General features: G+C 43.4%; 1 protein-coding gene across 1 annotated transcript; it reads right to left on the reverse strand.

Moving 5' to 3' along the window:
- Positions 1 to 1,308: 1,308 nt before the first annotated feature.
- Positions 1,309 to 26,987, reverse strand: LOC106604937 (kelch-like protein 3). Its single transcript, XM_014200086.3, has 15 exons — positions 26,656 to 26,987; positions 24,323 to 24,445; positions 22,918 to 23,024; positions 22,586 to 22,707; positions 21,189 to 21,351; positions 19,433 to 19,542; positions 18,664 to 18,780; positions 18,280 to 18,429; positions 18,012 to 18,129; positions 9,311 to 9,508; positions 8,881 to 8,982; positions 8,510 to 8,638; positions 4,323 to 4,463; positions 4,066 to 4,209; positions 1,309 to 3,953 (listed from the first exon to the last, which is right to left on the reverse strand). The coding sequence occupies exons 1-15, from the start codon at positions 26,673 to 26,675 to the stop codon at positions 3,925 to 3,927; spliced, it is 1,773 nt and encodes a 590-aa protein (XP_014055561.1). The 5' UTR covers positions 26,676 to 26,987; the 3' UTR covers positions 1,309 to 3,924.
- Positions 26,988 to 27,392: the final 405 nt, after the last annotated feature.

The raw sequence follows: 27,392 nt of genomic DNA on the forward strand, positions 1-27,392 counted from the left end.
AGGTGAATGCCATTATTAAGAGCAGGAATTTGTTTTCATGGAGGACAGAGATGGTTGTGAGGGCGGGCTGACCATGACCCGGCAGAATAAGAGTGGAAAAACTCCTGAGTCTGCAAAGAACAGAGGTCAGCACGCGAAGCCGCAGTTGGAACAAACCCAAACAGTGATATATTACACCCTATACACATAAATCCATCTTCATGGGCCCCTGAATTGCCATAGCACATGTTGATCAGCAGACCATCTTTAGGCTTTATCACGTGCATCTTTAACAAGATTTAGTGAATGGTCAATGTATCCCTAAGCCCCAAAAAAAACATATTTCGTTGCCTGGCTTTCACACACTTCTAGAATGGGCATGGCCATGTCTTTTTTGTTGTTGCTGCCCTCTAGTGTTCACAGCCAACACTAACACTTAGGTAACACCACACTTTATGAAAAGCTTTGGTGATGCCTTCTTGGAGCTTAAGTGCAACAAATTCATAACATATATGAATTGCAAAAATAAAACATGTAGTACACAAACGGTGACTACTTTTGGCTCATGAGCACCACTTTCAAAACAAAATTATGAAATTATATGAAACTTTGAGAGGACCTCTTTATTTGAAGAGTCTGCCTAGATGGTCAATAGCTGTGGTGTATTCATTACCACTTGCAATGAAAACTGTTTACCATTTTAGAAGCAAACAGCAAATGGAATGAAACAGAGGGACTGAATTTGTCCAATAGAAATTAGTTTTACATTTGGAGTAAACGGTTTCTGTTGTAAACTTCTTGCAACAGACGAAACTGTTTGCAACAGAATTGACGTAATGAATACACCCCAGCTCAAACTACCAACTGCAAAAGTTAACCCTAACCCAAGTTTCATGTCCTCAAACCTAACCTTAGATTCATGTCCACACAGGATGTCAACCCTGACCCTAAACTTAGCCATAACCCTAACATCATGTCCACACCCCAGCTCAACACTCCCTGACCCTAATTTATGATATGTCCACACTATGGGGTTGAAATAACACTGAAATTGCGCAAAAAATGATAATGCGCTTTTTGTGTAAGAACTGGGGGGGGGGGTTTCAGCCTGTTCAGGTGTGATGGAACTTTTGGCCCACATCATGACATCACAATGTGATCTGATTATAAAAGAACAATGACTTTGTCTCTTCTAGACTATAAGTACCAGCCAATCAGGGGCTGTGTGTGTAAATATCTTCAAATCTGTTTCCTGACACCCACACAATCAGACTGAGCATTTTGAGGGGCCAAAGGAGGCTCAGGAAAATACATAGAAATAAATTGGAGTTATTTTAATAAACAGTGATTTATTAGATATACAGTGATGATTTTAAAATACAAAGACTGCATGGCTGTTTTAACCCTAACCCTGGTATGTATATTTGATCCCTGTGGGAATGGAACACACAACTTTGGTGTTGCAACTTGCTAGTGTGCCATGCTCTTTAAATGGTTACATATAGCGTTGTTGAATTATATAATATATCATAAAAAGAATGACACCAAATCCATGTTTTAATTCATATACATATTCATACTAACGCACACAGTCCCTACCAGTCGTGTTAATGTTCAGCACAGTTAGACAATGATTCAAGGCCCCACTTAAAATGAAAGGCCATTTTTGTCCGTCATAAACTGAGCAGCCAAAGACATATGAAGACTGTCAGGCGGGATGGACACAGTCGGTCCATGCAGGGTTTTGGACACTCATGGTCTGTAGATCTAGGCTGGTGTCCTTAGGCTGGCTCAGTGCAGATCCCTGAGTGGTCCAGCTCTGACATATGACCGCACCTCTCAAGAGGGACCCTGTGAGACTCAGCTGTGAGAGGTTAAGGAGGATGCAGTCTGGGATTGTCAGTGATGTGTGGCTAGCTAGTAGAAATGTTTTAAGTTTTACCATTACCACCAATGGAGAGATTATCCCTACATTCCGTGTCACAAGTGGCCTGAAATCTAATGTACAAGGCCACGAACATGGCTGCTAATGGCATTCCCTGACAACAGATGTCATTGTAAATAAGAATTTGTTCTGAACTGACTTGCCTGGTTAAATAAAAAAATATGTTATCCTCATACACTCCCAGTCACAAATACATCTTCTCTCATCCACCCTCTTAACGCCATCTTACAATGGTGGCTTACATAGTCAGCTGCATAGTCCAAGTTAATTAAAAAGCCAGGTTAGGTTATATGTTATGGTGAGAGGCGGATGTTCTATACATTATAATGATCAATGTACCCACGGTAACCATGTATCCACTTCTTGAACATACGAGAAGATAAATGCTCAAAGGGATTCTAGGTGGTCGTAGTACACACAACAAATGCTCATTAAAAATGATATTTACTATAATTTAATATCCACAATCAAAGAAACTTTAGAAAATATTTCACCGATCTTGATATAATATACTTAATATTATACAAGTTGCCTATGTCCTGCATATTTCAACATCGCTCTGGGGTGGCTAAGTACAACCATAGTAAACCTATGGATTGTGCAGTAAATTGAAATGATTCTATCAGAAATACCAGAATCTCTGAAGAAAATGACAGTATAGGCGAGAAGTAGAAAAAAGACAGTAGGGGTCAATTCCATTTCAAGTCAAGATATTCATTGAAAAGTGCCTTGGTTTATTCTCATTTCAAATTTCCAATTCATGAACTGAATTTAAAATTCACTTCCTGAATTGATGAGAGCTGAAATGAAATTGAACCCAACCCTGGTAAAAAGATGTGTTGAGCTTGGAATAATGTTAACCATAATTACCGTGCCTGATGCAGAAGTTGTAAAGTAGTCTTTTGGTTATGTTACAGGAAATTAGCTTTATACAAAAAAATAAAAATTTAAAAAAAAAGTGCTAATGCATTCATTCTTTGACATGATGTCTATTGTCTAATGTTTTTGCATCAAATTGGCACATATCCTTCAGACACAAAAGGTTTGCAAACAAACACTCATTATGGCACATCAAGTAAGCCAAGTCAAGACTGACAGCATATTGGTTATCACTTTGCAAATATGTATCTACAGTGCATTTAAAACACCTCATTAACATGGTCTCCCATTGTGCCCAATTCCAACATGAGGGGAAAAAAACATGATCGATTCCAAATTGGAAATTGTATGCATTTGAGGCATGTGGCTCCCGGTGAATGCTGGTCCAGGTTGGTCCTCCAGTCTGTCTTGAGTTCCTCCGACAATTATCTCAGGTGGTATTTAAAAGAGAGGACCCACTCAGGCTGCAGACAGTGAGAGAGCCTGTGGACATCACCGTGGACTCTACAGTCCATCCATGGCTCTCCAGTAGAGAACAGACAGACTTGACCTGACCTGATGATCATCTGTGCATTTCTACAGCAGTAACACGACATGGCATAGCAAGAGCCCATGGTTGGTTTGAGAGGCCTATGTTGGCCACAGTGTAGTTTCCTAGGCCAATCAACAACCTTCTTCTTGGTCATAGCTCATTTAGTCTATCCCTTTAAAAAAGGCCAGTATATTCTCCCTCTCTGTTCAGTTGTAAAGGAGTATGAGGAGAGTGTGGCCCTCCTAATACTAATATAGCTAAATGGCCCCCTATGAGTCTGTAGGACAACAGTCTCCCTCCAGTCCTGCTTGGCCCAACACATTGGCAGCCAGTCTTTAAGACACTCTGCTTCAGGCAGCATTGTTGAGTCTTGGGGTCACTTTGACCATGGAAGCCAATGTTCCCCCCGCTCTCTTTCTCCCTCTCCTCCTCTCTCTCTATGGCAGCCCAGGCCCATGCTCAGAGCCACCTGTCAAGCTAGTGTTGCTTCAAGGAGTTGACTGTGAAATCAGACATCTGTGTGTGCATCAGAGTGGCTCCCTTTGGCTGCTGCGTCTGGCTGTGGGGTCCTGCAGTCGGGGGCTGATAGTCATAAAGGCTTGTCTATGACGGATACACCTGTAGGGGAGATAACAGAGGACTTAATTCTTCAGACCAAAAGGTCCCGAGTTTGGATGCACGGACAAGCATTTGAATAGGGGGTATGAAAAGGTCAAAAGTGAAAGGTTACCTGCATAGCTTCGGCCGTTGCTCATGTTGGTGGGGATGAGGCTCCACTTGTCTGTGGCAGGGTTGTAATACTCCACTGAGGAGAGGTTACACGAGCCGTCGTCTCCTCCGATCACATACAGCAGTCCGTTTATGGCACACACTCCTGCACGAACACAGGGGGGAGAGGTTAGAGACACACACACACACACACACACTATGCCCAAATGTTCTGCATTTCATGGTCTCTAGTGTGTGTGTGTGTGTTAGGATATTTACCGGCGTTCCTCCGACACATGTTCATGTCGCACACTTGTTTCCAGGTGTTACTAGGGGGATCGTACACCTCCACACTCTTCCTCACCAGGGGCCCGTCGTGGCCCCCCGCCGCATACAGCTGCCCACTCAGCACCCCAACACCTACAAACACCACCGCACACACGTCTAGTTATATCTCATCACACATAAACACATACACATGCTACAGATGTTCACCAGCCAGAACTGTAGTCCATTAATAACCAGCAAGCTGGGGCTAAGTATCAGCTCCAGTAGTTCTCTTGTGAACAGCACCCTCTACCTCTATGGCAGTAATCTCATTTCAGTGCTCATTCGGTTTAGATCGCTGTATACTAGGGTTGGGTGATGTTAACCTTATGTACCCATAAAACATTGTGATGCATACGAATGCAACTGGACGAATCGTGACAACAGTTTATGATGAAAGCCTGGGCAGAGGCTAAGCGCTGGCAAATCTTTTCTACCATTCCTTTCTGGTGGAGGAGAAGAACAGAGGTGTGTGTGTGTGTGTGTGTGTGTGTGTGTGTGTGTGTGTGTGTGTGTGTGTGTGTGTGTGTGTGTGTGTGTGTGTGTGTGTGTGTGTGTGTGTGTGTGTGTGTGTGGGGCGCACCTGATGGAGTAGTGACTATCTGATAAGGAACGGGCTGCCTTACCGTAGTGGGCTAGGTTATAGGCCTCCATCTTGGGCTGAATAGAAGTAGTCAACCTTCTTCAGAACTGGATAATAATTGCTTTATTTGCCTCATAAAATAATAGGAAAATGACTAATATGGTTCGTTTTATCTCTCATAAAAGGTGTGACTGAGAATAGCCGACGCTATAGAGGCTTTCATTCTTGTTACTCTTGAAAGTCACTACTTTAGGACAACACCTTCGTAGGTTAGAAAATGTGGGCTATAAGCTACTGTTTATAACTGTAACTTGTATGATAGGCCTAGTAGGAGGATCATTTATTGACCATTTTGTTTTCAACCTCACATGGCGGGTTTGTCCCGGGCCCGCACGGATAATTTCTTTCTTAATAAGCTTAAATTTGATTGAACTTGTCATTCGGTTTTTCTACAGGCTACTGATATATTTTTTTCCTCTCTCATTATTCATCCCCTGGCTACCTTGTGTTTTTAGGCTATCCAAATAACTTTTTGAGATGGAACTCCATTAGATTCATTGTTTGATCGGGCGAAATCCATGCATAAAACCATGAAGTGTAGCCTTCAGTCATATTCATAGCCTATCGAATTGAGAGAGAAGGGAATATAGGCTACATTTTTCATTAAACACCTAGTCAATATAGATAAGGAGTGTCCGTTATATACAAAAAAAAAATGCTTTAAAATGTTTAGGCTATAGCCTAATGCCCATGCATCCAACAGAGAAACAATATTTTCTGACTAGACATTTGGCGCTGCTTTGGTGGAATTCTTCGCTCTATCTGGCCTACATTCCTCTCTTGGATTCTGAAGGCTATATAACGTATTTATTGAACATAACGATGTCGTCACCGTCGAAGATGGCTGTCAATTATCATCGATATTGTAATATCGCTCAACCCTAACATATACTCATGCAGGGAAAACAATAATGAGTTGTAGGTATTGATATGGTTGTGCTGTTCCCTCACTGCTCCTGCTGCCAGCTAGTTAGTTAGCAGTGTAGTCCTAGATGAACCCAGGCAGCATCACCAGGAATTAAGGGGCTGCATTGTGTTGGTGCTACTTCCTCTGCCCGGCTGAGCAGACTGCACAATGAGCACAGGAGACTCATTCACATTCCCAACAACAACATTGACTGAGAGACACTCTCACAATACCAAAGTTAACAGAACGGGAGGGAAAATACACAACGGCACCCTTGAGAAAGAGACGCATAGCTACCATCCCAAAAGAAAATAATTTACAAGACATTTCCTATTTCCAGGAATCTCTGTAGGCAGTAAATGTTACTGTGTGAGGTTAGTTGAGGTCTAGAAGCCCATTATAACTCTCTCACACACACACACACACACACAAAAAGTTCAAACGCATTAAGGAAAGAAATTCTACAAATTAACTTTTAACAAGGCACATCTGTTAATTGAAATGCATTCCAGGTGACTACCTCATGAAGCGGGTTGAGAGAATGCCAAGAGTGTGCAAAGCTGTCTCCTAGAGAAGAACATACTTTGGTGCGAAAAGTGCAAACATCCCAGAACAACAGCAAAGGATCTTGTGAAGATGTTGGAAGAAACAGGCATAAAAGTATCTATATCCACAGTAAAATGAGTCCTATATCGACATAACCTGAAAGGCCGCTCAGCAAGGAAGAAGCCACTGCTCCAAAACCACAATAAAAAAGCCAGACCACGGTTTACAACTGCACAAGCGGTCAAAGATTGTACTTTTTGGAGAAATGTCCTCTGGTCTGATGAAACAAAAATAGAACTGTTTGGCCATAATGACCATCGTTATGTTTGCAAGCTGAAGAACACCATCCCAACCGTAAAGCACGGGGTTGGCAGCATCATGTTGTGGGGGTGCGTTGCTGCAGGAGGGACTGGTGCACTTCACAAAATAGATGGCATCATGAGGAAGGAAAATTATGTGGATATATTGAAGCAACATCTCAAGACATCAGTCAGGAAGTTAAAGCTTGGTCGCAAATGGGTCTTCCAAATGGACAATGACCCCAAGCATACTTCCAAAGTTGTGGCAAAATGGCTTAAGGACAACAAAGTCAAGGTATTGGAGTGGCAATCACAAAGCCCTGACCTCAATCCTATAGAAAATGTGTGGGCAGAACTGAAAAAGTGTGTGCGAGCAAGGAGGCCTACAAACCTGACTCAGTTACACCAGCTCTGTCAGGAGGAATGGGCCAAAATTCACCCAACTTATTGTGGGAAGCTTGTGGAAGGCTACCAAAAACGTTTGACCCAAGTTAAACAACTTAAAGGCAATGCTACCAAATAATAATTGAGTGTATGTAAACTTCTGACCCACTGGGAATGTGATGAAAGAAATAGAAGTTGAAATAAATCATGCACTCTACTATTATTCTGACATTTCACATTCTTAAAATAAATTGATGATTCTAACTGACCTAAGACAGGGAATTCCTCCTCTTCTTCAAGGTCCTTTGCTGTTGTTCTGGGATTGATTTGCACTTTTCGTACTTTTCGCATCAAAGTACGTTCATCTCTAGGAGACAGAACGCGTCTCCATCCTGAGTGGTATGACGGCTGCATAGCCTTCCCTGTAGCTCAGTTGGTAGAGCATGGTGTTTGCAACGCCAGGGTTGTGGGTTCGATTCCCACGGGGGGCCAGCACAGAAAAAAAAAAAAAATTGTATGAAATGAAATGTATGCATTCACTACTGTAAGTCGCTCTGGATAAGAGCGTCTGCTAAATGACTAAAATGTAAATGTAAAAAATGCATGGTCCCATGGTGTTTATACTTGCGTACTATTGCTTGTACAGATGAACTTGGTACCTTCAGGCGTTTGGAAATTGCTCCCAATGATAAACCAGACTTGTAGAGGTCTACAATTGTTTTTCTGAGGTCTTGGCTGATTTATTTTGATTTTCCCATGATGTCAAGCAAAGAGGCACTGAGTTTGAAGGTAGGCCTTGAAATACATCCACAGGTACACCTCCAATTGATTCAAATGATGTCAATTAGCCTATCAGAAGCTTCTAAAGCAGTGACATCATTTTATGGAATTTTCCAAGCTGTTTGAAGGCACAGTCAACTTTGTGCATGTAAACTTCTGACCCACTGGAATTGTGATACAGTGAATTATAAGTGAAAAAATCTGTCTGTAAACAATTGTTGGAAAAATTACACATTCCATAGATTCCCTGGACTTAAAGCCACAACACTCCCATGGCTTATGTTTTCTCTTTGGACACTGACGATGTGAGTGTGGCACAGGAGGTTGGTGGCACCTTAATTGGGGAGGATAGGCTCATGGTAATGGCTTGAGCGGAATTGTATCAAATACATCAAAACACGTGTGTTTGATGTCAATCCATTCGCTCCCTTCCAACCATTAATATGAGCTGCCTCCTGTGGAGTGCAGTGTGTATGTAGGCCACTGAGAGGTGGCACTGCATACTTCTCGAGACAGAAGCTACTGCTGTGTCTGTGAGGAGGACAAGAGAGGGTTGTTGATGCTGAGGTCTGTTCTGTACCTGCTCCGCTACGTCTGGTGCTCATGTCAGCCATGTAGCCCCACTGGTTACTGACTGGGTTGTACTCCTCCACCGTGCTGAGACACTGGCGCGACGCCCCATCGTAGCCACCCACCGCATACAGCTTCCCTGTGCAACACAACACACACCCACTGAGGAATACAACAAGGAACACGTACAAAGAGATGCTGAATGGACACCCACCCAGAAACACAACACCCCCACTGATAAATACACAAGCACAGATACACACAGAAGCTCTATATAGACACAGAAGCACTCACACACACTGATATACTGTAGACAGACAAAATGAGAAGTTCACAAATAGCACTGTTGACACACACACACACACACTGTTCTTCTCTTACCATCTACCACTCCCACTCCGACGCTGCTGCGTCTCGTGTTCATGGGAGCAACAAACATCCACTCATTGGTCTTGTAGTTGTAGGCCTCCACTGACGACAGGCCTGAGATGGAGGGAGGGAAGGAGGGAAAAGGGAGAGGAGAAAGCTCTAATGTACTGAAAGCAGGACACAATACTCAAATGAAATGAGGCCCAACACTAATGCTCTCTCCTCTCTGCTCCAGCGTATCAGTATAATCACATGTGGTTGGGGTGACATCACCACTGTGTCTAACCATACAATCTAGACATTCATTCTGGAGCCACTACTGTTCCTTGCTCCATTTAGTCACACTGTTACACACTCCGCTGCCCCTCAAAGGCCTGCTGGAACACTTAGAAAACACACAAATCTTGGACAGTGGTGACAAAGGGGGGGTAAAAATGGGTACCTGTGCTTCCGTCGAAGCCCCCCACGGCATAGAGCAGGTCCCCCAGCACGGCCGACCCAAGGGTGCTGCGTCGCTCTTGCATGCTGGGAACTGTAGTCCACTGGTCCCTCACCCCGTCATACACGTCCACCGTCCTGACTCGCAACGAGCCGTTGAACCCTCCCACCGCGTACACCCTCCCTGCCATGAACACCACACCTGAGAGAGAGACAGACAGTGAGAGAGAGAGAGAGAGAGAGACAGAGGGAGGCAGAGAGAGGGAGAGAGAGATTGGCATAAATCTCTTACCCCTGCCTATGAGTGCACACATTAAAGCAGGCCTATTCAACTGGCGGCCCGTGGGCCAGATCCGGTCCATTTATCCATTTAGAATGGCCTTTGATCAATTCTGAACATTAATAAAAAGAATCAGTGAAAAAAAGGCCATGTTTAGTTCCAAAAAGAGCCCTAATTCAATATTCCCCAAATGGGAGAATCTGTTATGCATCACTACATTGGATCACTCCAATATTGTATCCAGGATACATTCTGAGTAAGAATTTCAGATTAGTCCCGTGAACCGGGTAGTGCTGCGGCTGACCCCCTTAAATAGCTGCCGCCGCACTACTCCCACCTCTTCCTTTTCTCAGCTCATTCCAAAGAGGATTAGCTTGGTAAGGGCTCTATGTTAGAGTGTATAAGGGCAGAAGTATACCCACAGCTATTCAATAACTTGGAGCAGCTAGCTAAGCTAGCCTCTCCATCTGGGAGCTCTGTAATTCCCCCACTCGGTTTGGTTATTTAAGTGTGAACCACTGGTACCATTAACGCTAGTTAATGATAGTTTGACCACCAGAGAGCATCTTTGAGAAGCATTTGATAGCCTTCAATAGTAGCTGTACTAGAGAATTGAAAACCTTTTTTTGTAAGAACATAGTATATGGGACTGATTAAGAAATGTTGCTTAATTAATTTGATTAATATTATGGTGTTTCTTTTCCAAGAAAAAAAAAAAAAAAAACACTGTTTCCGTTAGGATGGAACGGAAAATATGGCGCTGTACAACGTGACGGCTGGGAGTACAGTACTGGGCTATTTAGCTAAAGAATCCTCGTATCATGTGGGCATGCGGGAGAACGGGGTTCAATTCTCCGACAGGGAGGAAGGAATAGGCTGCCCTGTAAATAAGAATTTGTTCTTAACTGACTTGCCTAGTTAAATAAAGATTACACTATAATATCCCAATTCAAGTCTAGCCAATACCCAAAACAGAGATTCAGTGAAAATAAAAATCGAATTTATTTATCAAGACCAGTCCCCATGCTTGTCTCAGAGCAGCGCATAACGGTGCAAAGAATAATTGTAGGCTATTGCTTCAAATCTTATTGCTTCTAACTTCAATATGCTCTTTAAATAAATAAGACCTACAGCACATTACGCAACACTAGTGAGACTCAAGTCGCCTACGGTAGGCCTACAGCATATTGAAAAATGATGACGTCTCTCTGCCAATAATATATTTAGAGCATTGGAGGATATTTCTGTAATTCAGTGATATTTATTCCCATAGTAATTTGTTATGGATCCACTAAATAAACATTAGCATTTTGAAAGAGTATTTTTATAATTATCTTATTAACGAAAGCATAAAAATGCCATTATTAGTTACATTGTTTTAGTTCGAACGTGCAGACCGGTACTAAGAAAAGAACAGCGGGAACGTTTCTCTAGTCAGCTCCATTATTAGTGCAATGCCTCTTAAAGTGTTGCTCTGTGTGGCGGTGTGGGGGGTCCATCACCCCCCCTTCCTCCTCCTCCCTTCCCCATGGGCGCGGCTCTGCGGCCCATCCCGTGCCCCCTGCCCCCATCCTGTGCCCCCTGATACAGCTGGAGAACTGCAAGGCAATCCCATTGTGTGCCACTCGTGATCCATGACCAATATATATTGTCCTGCTAATAACAGGGTTAATAATATAGCTGTGAGAATATCCAATGGGATTTTATATCGTTCTAAATTAATGATAATAAATCGCTTTGTTTAAAAAAATAACAATATTTTGGAGCTGATTTCATTTTCAAATAACGTAAAATGAGCGAGAAAAAGGCCATTCTTGAACATGGGCTGAGACATTGTTACTAACTTGTAAATAAAGCCAGTTTGTTATTTATAATTATTTATTTCTGTTTTTAGAGGGACAGAAACCAAAAACCTACAGTCATCTCATCGGTCTCCCAGTCGAGGACGGCACGGGTATTGAACCAGCATCTGTAGCAACACAGCTTGCACTGCTATGTAGTGTCTTAGACCGTTGCGCGACTCAGGAGCTGTACAACGTGACCGGTCAGGAGTGGCCTACACTACTATAGTAAGAGCAAAATAATCCTAACAAAATAAAATAATAAAAACCTTAGTGTAACAACAGTTTAACTAAGTAATACTGAAGTCGTGCACAATTACCAGTTTCTATTTAGGTTTATGTCACCCATTCCTTGTCAGTTAGTGACACAGTAGGACCCAAAAGCATAATCAGTGCTCTAACTCCCCCTTGCGCTGGTCTGGACCAATGAAGTGGTGACACAGGGTACCGTACTAAACCACAAATGAACTCTAAATCCCACAGCATAATTGCACAACTTTTAGTGGAGCAACCACTGTACCAACCTGGGCGATACTCGGTTTGGTCAATCAGTATTGCGGAGCTGAGGGTTTGTCCTAGTTTTCTGTGTCTTGTCTGTCCACCGGAAGCCTCCCGGTGGTGCCTTCGGGCTTGGGGACCACACCTAACCACGCAGGATTGGGAGTCTGTGTATGTTTCGCTCTGGCGGGCTTGCAGTTCTCCCCGGAGAATGAGTCACGTGTCCCTAGGTGCACCACACTTCTCCCTCACAGGGAGCAGCCATCTTGCCTAGACTCTTGTGTGTTCCACGGTGAATGAACTATGCAGTAGCTAGCTTAACAAGAGGAGACCACCGCAGGACTAAGCACACTCTTTACATCCTGACAACACCCCCACGTATAGTAGAATAAACTATAACGTGGCGTGAGTTACAGCCGACTCACACGTACAGTGCATCCGGAAAGTATTCAGACCCCTTGACTTTTTCCACATTTTGTTACATTACATTATTCTAAAATTGATTAAAACATTTTCCCTCAATCTACACACGATACCAAAGCAAAAATAGATTTTTATAAACTTTTGAAAATATATAAAATATTCTAAACTGAAATATCACATTAACACAAGAATTCAGACCCTTTACTCAGTACTTTGTTGAAGCACCTTTGGCAGCGATTACAGCCTCGAGTCTTCTTGGGTATGACGCTACAAGCTTGGCACACCTGTATTTGGGGAGTTTCTCACATTCTTCTCTGCAGATCCTCTCAAGCTCAAGTTGGGATGGGGAGCGTCGCTGCACAGCTATTTTCAGGTCTCTCCAGATATGTTCAATCGAGGTCACGTCTGGGCTCTGGCTGGGCCACTCAAGGACATTCAAAGACTTGTCCCGAAGCCAATCCTGAATTGTCGTGACTGTGTGCTTAGGGTCGTTGTCCTGTTGGAAGATGAACCTGCACCCCAGTCTGAGGTTCTGAGTGCTCTGGAGCAGAGTTTCATCAAGGATCTCTCTGTACTTCGCTCCGTTCATCTTTCCCTCGATCCTGACTAGTCTCCCAAATCCCTGCAGCTGAAAAATATCCCCACAGCATGATGCTGCCACCACCATGCTTCACCGTGGGGATGGTGCCAGGTTTCGTCCAGACTTGACCCTTGCCTTTCAGGCCAAAGAGTTCAATCTTGGTTTCATCAGACCAGAGAATCTTGTTTCTCATGGTCAGAGTCCTTTAAGAGCCTTTTGGAAATCTCCAAGCAGGCTGTCATGTGCCTTTTACTGAGGAGTAGCTTCCGTCTGGCCACGCTACCATAAAGCCCTGATTGGTAGAGTGCTACAAAGATCGTTGTCCTTCTGGAAAGTTCTCTCATCTCCACAGAGGAACTCTGGAGCTCTGTCAGAGTGACCACCGGGTTCTTGGTCACCTCCCTGACCAAGGCCCTTCTCCCTCGATTGCTCAGTTTGGCCAGGCGACCAGCTCTAGGAAGAGTGTATGTGGTTCCAAACATCTTTCATTTAATAATGATGGAGGCCACTGTGTTCTTGGGGACCTTCAATGCTGCAGAAATGTTTTGGTACCCTTCCCCAGATCTGTGCCTCGACACAATCCTGTCTCTGAGCCCCAAGGACAATTCCTTTGACCTCATCGCTTGGTTGTTGCTCTGATGTGCACTCTCAACTGTGGGACAGGTGTGTGCCTTTCCAAATCATGTCCAAACAATTGAATTTACCACAGGTTGACTCCAATCAAGTTGTTGAAACACCTCAAGGATTATCAATGGAAACAGGATGCACCTGAGCTCAATTTCGAGTCTCATAGCAAAGGGTCTGAATACCTATAATAAATAAAATTAATAAAATTAATTAAAATTAATTAATATAATTAATAAATTAAATAAAATCTAAAACCTGTTTTCGCTTTGTCATTATGGGGTATTGTGTGTAGATTGATCAGGCAAAACATTTATTTAATACATTTTAGAATTAGGCTGTAACGTAATAAAATGTGGAAAAAGCCAAGGGGTCTGAATACTTTCCGAAGATTGAGCTAACGTGTGTGAGTTCATGTGCTCTGCCCCTCCTCCCACGATCAGGCAGCTCATACCCTGTTCACTTCTCCTCTCCTTCAGATAGTCTCATACACTAAGGCTGGTACTGTAGGTCTATAGTATCTGACTTTTACAGTATTGCGCAGTATAGAGACATAGTAATATCCCACTGTTGGCTTCACTTTCACAGAGAAACGAAATAACTATTATTGTGTTTCATTGTGAGAGATGTGGGGTACCCCTGCCTGCGGGGGAAGCACACTCTGCCTGCATGACCCGTCTTGGGTTAGATCACGCACGGAGAGTGGTTAGAGAACCCAACAGTATCTGCGCCTCTTTTGGAGAACACATGCTCTTAGCACACCTGGAGGGGATGAGGGCCCCAGTACAGTCCTACCCACCCCTACCCTCTGGGGTGATGAGTTGTCGCGGCAGCACCCCTTCGGCCACTTTGGGGGCCCCCTTCCAAACTTAGTACGGCTGAGGAGTTGATCTGCCTCAAACGTCAGGCGAAAAGACTGCGGGAGGAAGTGAATGCTTTACGGGGGGGTTGATGACAGCGACGATGCCCTCGCTCTCCCGCAACACGGGAGCTTTTAGCAAGAGTGGCTATCGCCCTTGATATCAAGCTGTAAGAAGCACCATCTGAGCACCTCCTTATCCCCATCCTCCCTGACAAGGAGATCATTGGCAAGGTGCCTTGCCTCAAACCAGGACCAGAAAGAGTAAGCGATAAACGGTTGCAAAGCACTTTCGGTACCCTCTCCATCATGGTGCACCTCGTAAACGCGGCTACGATGCTGCAATCATACCTCGCCCTGCTGATCACTCGCATCCCAGGGGTTCGTGATGAGCTTAAGGAGGTCACAGAGGTGTCAAGGCTACTCACTATGCTCCAGTCAGACATGGCATGTGCCAACGGCAAGGCTTTGGCTTCAGTGATGACTTCACACCGCCATCTTTGGCTGACAGAGTCTAAACTGCCACTGCCAGTTCAGAAAACATTATTGGAGCTCCCCTTCACGCCAGGTTCCACCTTTAGACCAGGGGTCAACAACGTCATCCAGCAGACTACAAAAGTGTGTAAAGACAGAGACTTTGCAGGAGTTCTTGGTAACTGGGCACCCTACTGCCACCGCCCCTCGGAGGAGCTGGAAGACAGGGCAGGATGTCCCGAGGGCTCCAGCAACTTCTTGGCCACCCTCCTCCCCCACCGAGACAGCAGGGGCAGGGAAATGGGAACAAGTGTTTTACACCCCGACAGCACAAGGACAGGTGTCGTGACCACCCTTACAAGCAGCGGCACGCGGTTAAGAAGGATGGGCCCTGGCACCCCTCCTGAGGTGCTGTCGGTCGGTCTCGGCCGTCTCTCCCAGGCCCAAAAGGGCAAACTGGGAGATTCAGGTGGAGTCTCCCTGGGTACTGGGCACAGTCCTGGGGGGATACAAACTCCCTCCTACAGGGGCATCTGGGTCACCTCGTGGAAGACGGGGTGAGAAAGGAGGCACTCCGGCTGGAGATAGCCTCACTTCTGAGCAAGAACACAATCAGGAAGGTAGAGCCACTAGAACGGTTAAGTGGGTTCTACTCCACGTATTTCATAGTGCCGAAAAAGGATGGCAGCTTTCGGACGATCCTGGATCTGCGCGGCCTCAACAAATGTTTAAAGGAGCTCAAGTTCAAGATGCTCCCGAGACGACCATGGTTCAGCCTCCTGTTGTCCCTCCTCTCTGGGACCCAATGGCAGCTGCCGCTGAGGTCCCTCTCTCAGGCTCGAGGGACCCTCTGGCATCCAGACGCACGCAGCCTCCAGCTTTGGGCTTGGCCCCTGAGAGGCGTAAATGGGAAAGTCTAAGCATTCAGGACAAAGTGGTTAACAAGTTGCAGAATGCCAGGGCTTCCTCCACCAACGCGTCATATCAAATGCGGTGGGGCATATTCTGTACTTGGTGTGAGGGTCATAATGTTACCCTCGAGTCGTGTGATGTACAAACGGTTTTACACTTTTTACAATCACTGCTTGATGCGGGTCGAGCGTCATCTACTTTCAGAGTGTATTTGGCCAGATAGTACCTAGCAAAAGTGCTGTATGCCTATCAAGTCAATGTTGTTGCCGCAACCAGGTCGGGATGGACGTGTTGAGTGTTGCCTCCACTTCGCTGGAGGGGGATAGAGGCACACAGCAACCATGACTGCCCTGAGCTCAGTCCTACGGGATTTCGCTCGTCTGGCCATGCCTAGTTCACCGATTAATATGGTATTGTGATACCAGATTGGAGTGATCCAATATAGTGCTACATAACGAAGGTTACATATCTAACCACAGATATGCGAGCTATTGGATCACTCTAATCCTCTTGTCGGTGATCTACGGCATCTAGAAAAGGACACGAGGTGGGAGTAGTGCGGCGGCAGCTGTTTAAGGGGCCAGCCACAGCACTACCCGGTACATGTGACTAATCTGAAATTCTTAATCAGAATGTATCCTTCAGAATGTATCCTGAAGGATACCATATTGGAGTGATCTAATAGCTCACATAACCGTAATTACATACGTAACCTTCGTTTTCCTGTAGTCCCGCCCATTAAGTGCTATCAATCAATATCATCCAACATAGCAGTTACAGCCAATTAGAACTGCTAACAGGGGTACAGGGTCTGTCTGCCCGCCTATCTGCTCTTTCACCACAGATGAGATCACTACACTGCCTGATACACCAGAACGTGCTTTGCACTTAAATCAGCAGCGAGTTCAAAAACACTATGGACTCAGTTATGGCCAATGTTCCCTCTAAACTGCGGGCGCGCGCTCATCTCCCCTCGGATTGCCGCACAGAAGAAATATGAGCCTGCGCAGAAAAGTATGAGATTGAACTTCATTCAACGTTCTACAGTTTTTCCCATTAGTTAACACTATCAATGTTTCGCTCTACGGTGGGGAAAAAAGTGGTTTCTTGCATCAAAGGGTAATAATGCTCTCAAGAGAGCAGCCTAACCAGGCTGTATCACATCCGGCCGTGATTGGGAGTCCCATAGGGCGGCGCACAATTGGCCCAGCGTCATCCGGGTTTGGCCGGGGTAGGCCGTCGTAAAAAATTATTTGTTCTTAACTGACTTGCCTAGTTCAACAAAATTTGAATAAAAAAAAAAAAAAAAAAATGTGAGCTTAGGGAGGAGATAGTTGCTTTTCTCCATGATTGCCGCCACAAGAAAGCCAACACATATCTAGCAAATGATTGATGAGGAGTTCGTATCAGATGGTTTTTTTCAGTGACATCTTCATTCAATTGAATGGACTTAATTTGGGACTACAGGGTAGAGATAAAACAGTTATTCACATGATTGAATAACGGATTTATTTTCTAAATAAAGTGGCTATTTTCTCCTCTGATTTTAGCCCCCAAAAAACACTAAATTTCTCTACACTGCGCAACTATATTCAGTCATCATCAGTACAGACCAATGTCAAAGTTTTTAGATAAACTGAAAGCTGACTATGCAATGAGATTTGATGAGTTGAAGTCCCCATTGAGCTGGTGCAGTTTGTTACAGGGACCTGTTCTCTACTGATGCGCAGGGAAAGTCTTCTCCGCAAAAACTAGTCAACTGAGATATGCTGTGCATACAAGGTTTCTATGTGTAAATGAAAACAAAATATGAAGCTATGTATGTAAAACAGGAAAGTAAAAAATTATTCATGTGATGCAGGTCAACTGTGTTATAAGTACAAATGTGTTCCATTATTTAAACAATTTGATGCACTGAATTAGGCTAATCTTAAAGCACTTTAAATTCACTCTAAGTGAATTTTTATTTAATTTAAACAAACATTCTTTATAAGATTATAATCCATAATTATAATGCATTGTGTTTATACCGGTTTTAGGAAGAGTAATCTCATGTAGAAAATGTCCCTGTAAATAACCTTCTTCCAATCTGGCCCCCATAATACAATAGTTGAATAGCCTTGCATTAAAAGGCTTTTAGGTTTCCCCAGCAGAAGAGAAAAGTCAGAGGGGAGTGTGTGATTTCAGAGGTAGTAGAGACCAGAGTGTGTTTACCTGCTCGACAGCGTCTGGATGGCAGGTCAGCAACCTGGTACCAGCGGTCCTCCTTGAAGTCATAGCACTCCACACTGCGGATGGCTTTAGGAGCCTGGCCACCCACCACTATCATCACCTAACACACACACACACGCACATAAACACACAACAAGAGGGCTCCTATTTAGCTACATGTAACAGTCTCAAGGTATAAATAACGGTGTGTGTGTGTCTGTACGTGTGTGTGTGTGCATGCGCGCGTGCGTGCATATGTGTGTTGTCTGACCTTGGGCAGGCTGATAGGCGTGCGTGGGCGTGTACGGTCAGTCTTGATCAGGTGGCGCTGATCAGAGGGCAGGAGGTGGTACTTCATGGCCTCTATCAGGAAGTCCTTGCAGATGTTGTTGTTTTTGATCAAGGCCTCCTCCTCCACTATCTACTCCACGGACACAGCACAGTGAGCACACAAAGTGCAGACAGGAGCACAATAGAGCCACATGAAAATATTGTACATATTGTGCTTGTTTCAAGTTCACCATCTGGAATAAAATATATACACAGGTTTTCACATCTCACAGTATGATTTCTATGCTGGAGAATTTGGGAGCTTGATTCATTATTAATGCTACGTGAAAAAACATGATGAATGGTGGTGATGAGTGTGACCCACCTGCACCAGGTAATCTCTGGACAGTAGTGGCAAACGAACGTGCTCCATCAGCTTTGGCATGTGCTCCAGACGAGCTTCCTTGTTGTGTTTTATCCACGCAACCATGGCCTCAAACACCTGAGAGAGAGAACACAGAGTTAATTACATTTATGGGGGAGGACAAGAACTGGATCTAACCGGTGCTGTGACTCCCCTCTATCTGAACACACAGACAGACAGCCATCTGCCATATTTCTCTCTCTCTAGCTCATCCAACCTGCTCCGCTCCCTGAATATAGATAGGATCAGAACCATGATTGAAGAGACAGGAGACGGGGGCAGAGACATTAGAAACAGGGCTGGTGTCATGTTGGTGTGTACATGTGGGTTGGCTTTGCTTTGTAAGCACATTAGCAAGTGGAGCATGAGGCCTGGAGTGGGTTGGTCAGCACTGGCAGCAGCAGCTCTCTCTCCCTCTGTGGTAAGTCACTCTGGGACGGGGATCAGGCTGTTTGTGACATGGCTGTCCTCTACTACAGCAGGAGTGAGTCATGAGGAGTCTGTTGTTATGGTGAGTGTCGTCTGAATAAGACCAGGAGGAGAGAGCTTGAGAGCCAGAGCTCTACTGAGCTAATTCATAGCACAGAGAGTGGAGTTCCTGGAATGCACTTGTCTTGCATAGTAATTGGAAGTGAAGTACTCTTCATAGGATAGGTTAGCATAGGAGCCTGCAGTGTGTGACTGAACAGAACAGAAGCAGAGGGAAGTTTGGGATGTTCTGGTGGCTGACCTTCTCCTCTGTGGACACGGTGAGTTTGTCGCTGGAGATTAGACTGCACACCTGCTGTAGAGACAGGCCCATGAACTCCTCTCCCAGCATCACCTCTGAGAAATGCTGCTCTGTTAAACATACACAAGCACATGGTTAAGCAACACAACTAGGCTTCTCACAGAACGTTACACCCCTGAGAAATAACAAAGGTCATCTGCATATGGCCAGCAAGCTCCAGTAGTTTACCATGTCTCCACAATGTCAGGTCAAATTTGATATACTCAGTCTTGACAGCTAGCTGGGATACTGGGCTTTGGCAGAAGAATGTCCATGCAAAACAGGACAAGGGTAATATCTTCTAACAGCAGTCTTAATCAAGAACTTCCACAGTTTTTTTTCTGGATAAAAAATGAGTGTGGTAGTGGGTGTGACAGGGGGCGTGGTAGGGGGGCATGGCAATGAGCGCGGTTGGCAAACATTTTAGAGCCCACAAATTTCCACAAATTTCTCCATGGAGCTGAGAATGTATTTAGCAGTTTTAAAGCGACTTGCAGTTTTAAAGCGAATTTTCTACAATGCTACCCATTTTGCCATGCAGCCGAGAGAAAATGTTGCAGTTTTAAAGGTAGTTTCCTGCAATTCTATGCATTTTGCCATGTTCTTCTGCTCAAACATAATAACAAAATGAATACTGCTAAATTAATTGTTTTTGGAATTTTCAGTTCTCCCTGTCTAGCTTTTATTTTGGTGATTGTTGGTTCTCAAAGATTATATTATTTTTTTTTAAATATATATATATATATATATAGGTCCATCATCTCACAGATCACTGCACCTGTACATAGCTAATCTGTAAATAGCCCATCCAATCTACCACATCCCCATACTGTATTTATTTAATCTTGCTCCTTTGCACCCCAGTATCTCTACTTGCACATTCATCTTCCGCACACCCTACCATTCCAGTGTTTAATTGCTATATTGTAACTACTTCGCCACCATGGCCTATTTATTGCCTTACCTCTCTTATCCTTCCTCATTTGCACATGCTGTATATAGATTTTTCTACTGTATTATTGATTGTATGTTTGTTTATTCCATGTATAACTCTGTGTTGTTGTATGTGTCGAACTGCTTTGCTTTATCTTGGCCAGGTCGCAGTTGCAAATGAGAACTTGTTCTCAACTAGCCTACCTGGTTAAATAAAGGTGAAATAAAATGTAAAAAATACAAATATCTGGTTTTAGTCTTTTGAGTCCTCTGAAACTGTTTTTCCATCCCGAAAATATATATTTTGAAATTATAATAAATGACCATTTGGACTTAGGTGACCGGAAAAAATACTTAGGCTACTTTCTACCACTGTAATCCTTGGGCGGGCCGCCTATCATAAATGCAACTTTATACAGGATAGGGTTATGACAAAACCAGTATCACAATACAATAAAAGAAGTATGGCAAGGAAAGAAAACCTGAAGCGGAAACAAACATCATTATGTTGTCATCTAGAGTTACATTTGTTTAGTTTTCAAGCTACAGCACACAATATTTGACATAAAGCAGGTTTTTGAAGATCCAAAGAGTTTGGTCTGCGCCTCGTTTTCATTTTTCCCATGGAAAATCGAGTATTGAGATTCTGGTTTTGTCACAACCCTTCCGCAGTTTGCTTTTTAACTGCCTTCTGACTAAGACAGAGGCCAGTTTCTCCATCCTCTCCCCTATTCCCACACGCTCTGCCTAGTGAATCCTAGAAGTGAGGTGGGAGTCCACTCACCAGCATAGGCATGGGACTGGTTGAGGAGCTGTGTGCATGTGTGGAGGTCAGCAAAGGCTCGGATGCCCAGACAGTTGGTGGAGTGCAGCTGGCTCTGCAGGAACTCACAGCACACCTGCCTCACATCCATCAGCTGCAGGAGACTGGCTGCAGGCAGGAGTACCTACAGAGACACACCGTAGGTCAGAACACACAACAGGAGACACTATAAACATAACAGACATCCAAGCAACCCACAAAAGGGAGAGAGAGAAAAGAGAGAGCAGGCCACATAAAAGACACAGTCCACTATATCATCAGGACAACTAATAGAATCCACAGTAGCAGGGAACAAATCTCATTGTGCTTGTTTTTCTAATGCCAAGCAAATCTCCATGTTTTCATTTAGAACTCAGAGGATTTGAATATTATTGAATGGTTTGAAGAATATTTTGGAGACTCATTCCAATTTAATTCCAGAGTTAGAGTTAATACCAAAGTAGAAGCCAACCGAAACAGAGGCCAGACTCAGAATGGACAAAGGGCAGGAAACAGCCAAATATTTACTAGAATAAGGGCTTAAACTGGGAAAACCACAAAACAAGAACAGCAGGGATTACAGGGGAACTCTGCATCCCTGGCTGTTTCTCAGACTTTAACCGGACAACTGGAATAATATGTACTGGTGGTATATGTTGGTCAATTCTAAAGGAGCCATTTGGCTTCTCTGGTTTATTAGCCTCCATCCTGCCAGTCTGTTGGTACTATTGTGTGCTTTAACAGGCAGCCCAGCGCTCCCATTTGCCCACATCCCCACGCAGTGCAGACACATAGAAACTAGGTCACTTAGCTAGGCTCTCCTTTGAAAAGCCCTGTGATTATTCATGTTTTTGCCTGTTGCCCTTAGGTCTGAACAGGGAGCTACAGGCTGACTATTATAGTGGGTGTTTTCTGCAGCTGTGGTCCACACATTCTGAGAGAGCCCACACAGAAAGTACTATAGCACCACACACACACACACACACACACACATTCACACACACACACACAATGAAAAATGATCCAGTCTTATGACGAGACTTAGATGCCATTCTAAAACACACACACACACATCTAAGCAGGCATGTTGCAAACACAGAGGATTTCCCCTCGCTCCACGCACATTTCCTGAGCTAATAATAACAGGAAATACCCCGCCTGCTGAAACCCTGGCCTCACCAGCAAGGAAGGAGCAGACTGTCAACGCAGGAGAAAGGGAAAGGCCCGGGTAGGTGGAGACAATTCTATGCCACTTAAACAGCCAGTAAATTTGAAGAGTCCAATCAAGGAATACCAAAGCAACATGAAAGGATCCATGGAAACCAATGCTGTACTCAGTTCAACTTGGTTGAGACACAGATAGGGACGCTGTAGCTCACCTGAACGTTGTTCTCTGTTACTTCAATCTCAGCTGTATAGATATAGTCCACCAGCTTCCTAAGTGTCTGGCCATCCACATCCCTGATCTCCACCTGCTGGGCTTTGCTCTCACTCATGTCCCCTGTCCACCACACACACAGTGAGAGAAACCACTTGAGAAGGTTTTATGTGACAAGACAAACAATCATCTCACTGTTGCAATAAAGCGGGCCTCACTTTCACAACATTTTTCACTTGACCCATTACTTTCACAATGATGACAAATGTAATCTATACACACAAATGTATACACTACAGTATTTACCTTGAACTATATGAAGTGTAATAATACCTGTGAACATGGCACAGAAGTAGGGGCTGCAGGAGGCTAGCACCAACTTGTGAGCTGGCACCTCTATGTTTCCCGCCACCAACAGAACGTCGCACAGCATTTTCTTACTGTAAACACAAAAGATCCGAAAGGTTGGCTGTTGATGAACAGTATTTTCAACAATCATCATACTGATGATTTCTTAAGAACTGTCAACTGGATGTATAAATGCTCCCACTGCATGCCAAGGGCATTGTATTAGGTAACTGCACAGTAGGCTACTCGGTGCCAACAATAAGCTGTTATGTATAATGTGTAGGCTATTAATGTGTATAATGAGTTATATTATCTGGGTTATATTATCGACAACTTACATGGTTTATTTTCAATGATGGAAAAAGGGGATACTATGGAACTAGATAAAAACAAAAGAACACCACGCTTTGCAATGCAGGGGGGGTCGTTCCATGTAATTTCAGCCATGACACCCACCATCTCAAATTGTTCTGAAATCGATTCTGTACTTAGAAACAGATAAGACCCCACGCCAATCCCACCCCAACAACATCCAGCCATGATTGGGAGTCCCATAGTGCGGCGCACAATTGGCCCAGCATCGTCCGGGTTTGGCCGTCATTGTAAATAAGAATTTGTTCTTAACTGACTTGCCTAGTTAAATAAAGTGGGAGTTCGGTGGGTCGGTTTTAACAATGTCTTTGTCACTACTCACTAACCAGGTTTCCATCCAACCTTTTTATGCGAGTAAAGTACATGTCAGTTCAAAAATGTCATGACAAGCCTGATGGACACATACAATGTGTAAAACAAAATATGCTAGAGAAGGTGGGAAATGTAGGTGGAAGCGCTTTTATGAGCAAATATTGATATAATAACCATCATATCAAAGTAAACTTGTAGTCACGCAATGACATGCTGTGTGGTCCTCCCACTATGACTCATTGGGAAGGAAAGCATGCAGTTTCTTAGGCTACAGATGAAATAAATTATGATTACTTCATTGTTGGTTTTAGAGCTTGCAAGAAAAGCTTTTCACTGTACTTTTGCATGTGACATTAAAACTTGAAGATGAAATAAGTTATGATGAACTTCGCAGGGTGGTGAAAGTGCAAGGTGATGAGCTTGATGCTCCTTTCCAATAACTATTGAGGGTATTTTTCTGGTGACATGACCATCGATGCTTGGCTGCCATTTGACAAATAAAAATTCTCGCTTTTTTGTCCATAATAATATCATCATGTAGGCTATAGGTGTGCTCTAGCCAACAGCGCTATCCGCTCACACGGTATCAAATCTAAATGTATTCAACATTCTGGCTTGAAGAGGATTAGAGAGGTCTATTTCCAGACTTTAGTGTATTTAAGAAATTTACTCGACATGTGTCCTGGCAAGGGTGAAAGCAACCCACCTCCTTAAGTCATTCATCAGCTGAAAAGCCTTTCTCATATGGGTGTGGTTGAAGGTGTGCATCCCTGCATCCACTGCATCCTCCTCGGAGTCACAGGTCGGCTGCTGGACACTAGATTCTTGACTGGTCAGGGATAAACTGGACATAAATAAACTTACCTAGCTAGGATAGCTCAAAGATTATTAACCTCAGTCATAAACCTAGCAGACTAAACTCCACACCATGGTGAAGGAGTGTAGCAGAGACCTGGCTTTGTGGAACCTAGCTCCGACTACATCGATTTGCCCAAATTCAACACACACACACACACACACACACACACACACACACACACACACACACACACACACACACACACACACACACACACACACACACACACACACACACACACACACACACACACACACACACACACCACCGTTCAAAAGTTTGGGGTCACTTAGAAATGTCCTTGTTTTTGAAAGAAAAGCACATTTTATGTCCATTAAAATGACATCAAATTGATCAGAAATACAGTGTAGACATTGTTAATGTTGTAAATGACTATTGTAGCTGGAAACGGCTGATTTTTAATGTAATATCTACATAGGCATAGAGGCCCATTATCAGCAACCATGTGTTCCAATGACACGTTGTGTTAGCTAATCCAAGTTTATCATTTTAATAGGCTAATTGATCATTAGAAAATCCTTCTGCAATTATGTTAGCACAGCTGAAAACTGTTGATTAAAGAAGCAATAAAACTGGCCTTCTTTAGACTAGTTCAGTATCTGGAGCATCAGCATTTGTGGGTTCCATTACAGGCTCAAAATGGCCAGAAACAAAGTACCTTCTGAAACTCGTCAGTCTATTCCTGTTCTGAGAATTTAAGGCTATTTCATGTGAGAAATTTCCAAGAAACTGAAGATCTTGTACAACTAGCAGCTTCATTAAATAGTACCCGCAAAACACCAGTTTCAACGTCAACAGTGAAGAGACGACTCCGGGATGCTGGCCATCTAGGCAGAGTTCCTCTGTCTGTGTTCTTTAACCTATCTTAATCTTTTATTGGCCAGTCTGAGATATGGCTTTTTCTTTGCAACTCTGCCTAGAAGGCTAGCATCCCGGAGTCGACCTCTTCACTGTTGATGTTGAGACTGGTGTTTTGCAGGTACTATTTAATGAAGCTGCCAGTTGAGGCAAAAGGTGGCTATTTGAAGAATCTCAAATATAAAATATATTTTTATTTGTATAACACTTTTTTGGTTACTACATGATTCCATATGTGTTATTTCATAGTTTTGATGTCTTCACTATTATTCTACATTGTAGAAGATAGTACAAATGAATGAAAAGGTGTCTTAAAACTTTTGACCGGTAGTATGTATGTATGTATGTATGCATGTGTGTAAAACGCCTACCTATGTTTGTACTCTGTAGTTGTGTTCCTTTCTTTGTTTCCCGAAATCCACACTTTTCAATAAACGTGAATCAAATACACCCACCGACTGTTTGCTCATTCCTGTAAAATGGCAACTCCGCGCAAATTCCAATTAAATCTCAACGAAGAAACAGTCGGTAGTTGTATTTGTTTAAGGTTTATTGAGAAAGTATAGATTTCAGCAAACAAAAAGGCTCACAACTACAGAGCACAAACCTATGTACACGGTAGTTGATTCATAATTTACATTTTTTGAAGTATTGACTTTGGGCGAATCGATGTGGTCGGAGCTAGTCATCAGAAACTTCCTTCACCATGGAGTTAAGTCAACTATCGTTACCCCAACTTGTACAAAGATAGCATTAACAAAATACAACTGTAATTTCAAAACACAATTCTGGGTTCTCACTGCTCAACAACTGAACAAAATATATTTTAAAGGACAACGTATAGTAACGTATGCTTCAGTACAGTGGCTACAGTTTCTAGGTGGCTAACGCCTGTGCTGTGTGCTAACACAGAGAGTACAGTAACGTTACTAGCAGCTGAAGTGTTGGTCGTTAAATAGTTACCTAGCTAGCAAGGTAGTAATTTGTCTGTTATCTTTAGCTATGACTTGGTTACTACTACCACGATATAATAAGTATGTGTTACCCTTATTGACAAACTAGAAGATAGGTACAGCTGTCATGGGCTTGCTTTTTGTTCACGCTGTTCGCTTAGCTTGCTAATGTTAGCTAGCTACATCGGCATAAAAATGCGTGCAGTACAGTAGTTAGCTAGCAAGTTAGCCAGCTATTCATGGAAAATGCCAAATCTCTATAAATCAACTGGCAAGTTATATACGACAACAGCTATACCGTATTCATCGGAAGACTACACTTTCATCACGACCCCTCTGACAACTTACCCCAACGTTGCACAGTCCATGATATCAGATATGCTGCATGAGTTGTACCGGGGTTGGCTATGGGCCCATGCACAAAATGAATCGTTCAAAGTCCAACACAACACTCACTGCATGAGGTGGCTTATCGAATCTACACTTATTCATTAGCTGACAAATAAACCTAGCTAATAAGCAGACATCTTCTCATGGTTACTGCTTATTTCTTTTCTACCCTAAACTATTACAAAATGTGTTATTTTCTGACTGAGCAAGAAAGGCTAGAGAACGTCTTTCCCAGTCACTGCTGCTTCATCCTGCCCCATTTCCAATCGGCAAAGCTTTGTTCCACCAGAGAAAAATCTTGGTTCTGCTTGCTCCCGCGTTGCTAGGTTACGGCGTGTCAGGACGATGAAGAAGGATCCAATCAAGAAATTGTCGTTGTCGATTACAAACTAGCAAGCCATCAATTAGGTAACGTAGTAATATATCAACATAATCAGATCATTTAGAATACTGATGTATGAACTAATTACATTTGAGTTAACTATTTTGAATAGCCTAATGTTAGCTATCACAAAGTTTTAGCTAGCAAAAATGTGTGGAAGCTTATTTAGGGCTAGCAGTGTGAGGGTCTATGACAGTGAATTTCAAATCTGAGAATGTAGGCCTAATGTGTTTCACTTTTTTTTTTTTGAAAGTCATCATTGTTTCAAGGTTGCTTACAATTCAGATAAAACAGCATGCATCCTACATTACAT

Source organism: Salmo salar, chromosome 05 (genome assembly GCF_965601325.2).
Source record: "Salmo salar chromosome 05, fSalSal1, whole genome shotgun sequence".
In the NCBI taxonomy this organism is placed as follows: Eukaryota; Metazoa; Chordata; class Actinopteri; order Salmoniformes; family Salmonidae; genus Salmo; species Salmo salar.

Excerpts from the sequence above, each read along its gene's own strand:
- LOC106604937 (XM_014200086.3), bottom strand. The coding sequence starts at position 26,675 with ATGGACTGTGCAACGTTGGG. Across the intron at positions 24,446-26,655 it reads ATGGACTGTGCAACGTTGGG|TCAAGAATCTAGTGTCCAGC; the intron begins GTAAGTTGTCAG and ends ATCCCTGACCAG. Across the intron at positions 18,130-18,279 it reads CGCCTATCAGCCTGCCCAAG|GTGATGATAGTGGTGGGTGG; the intron begins GTCAGACAACAC and ends TGTGTGTGTTAG.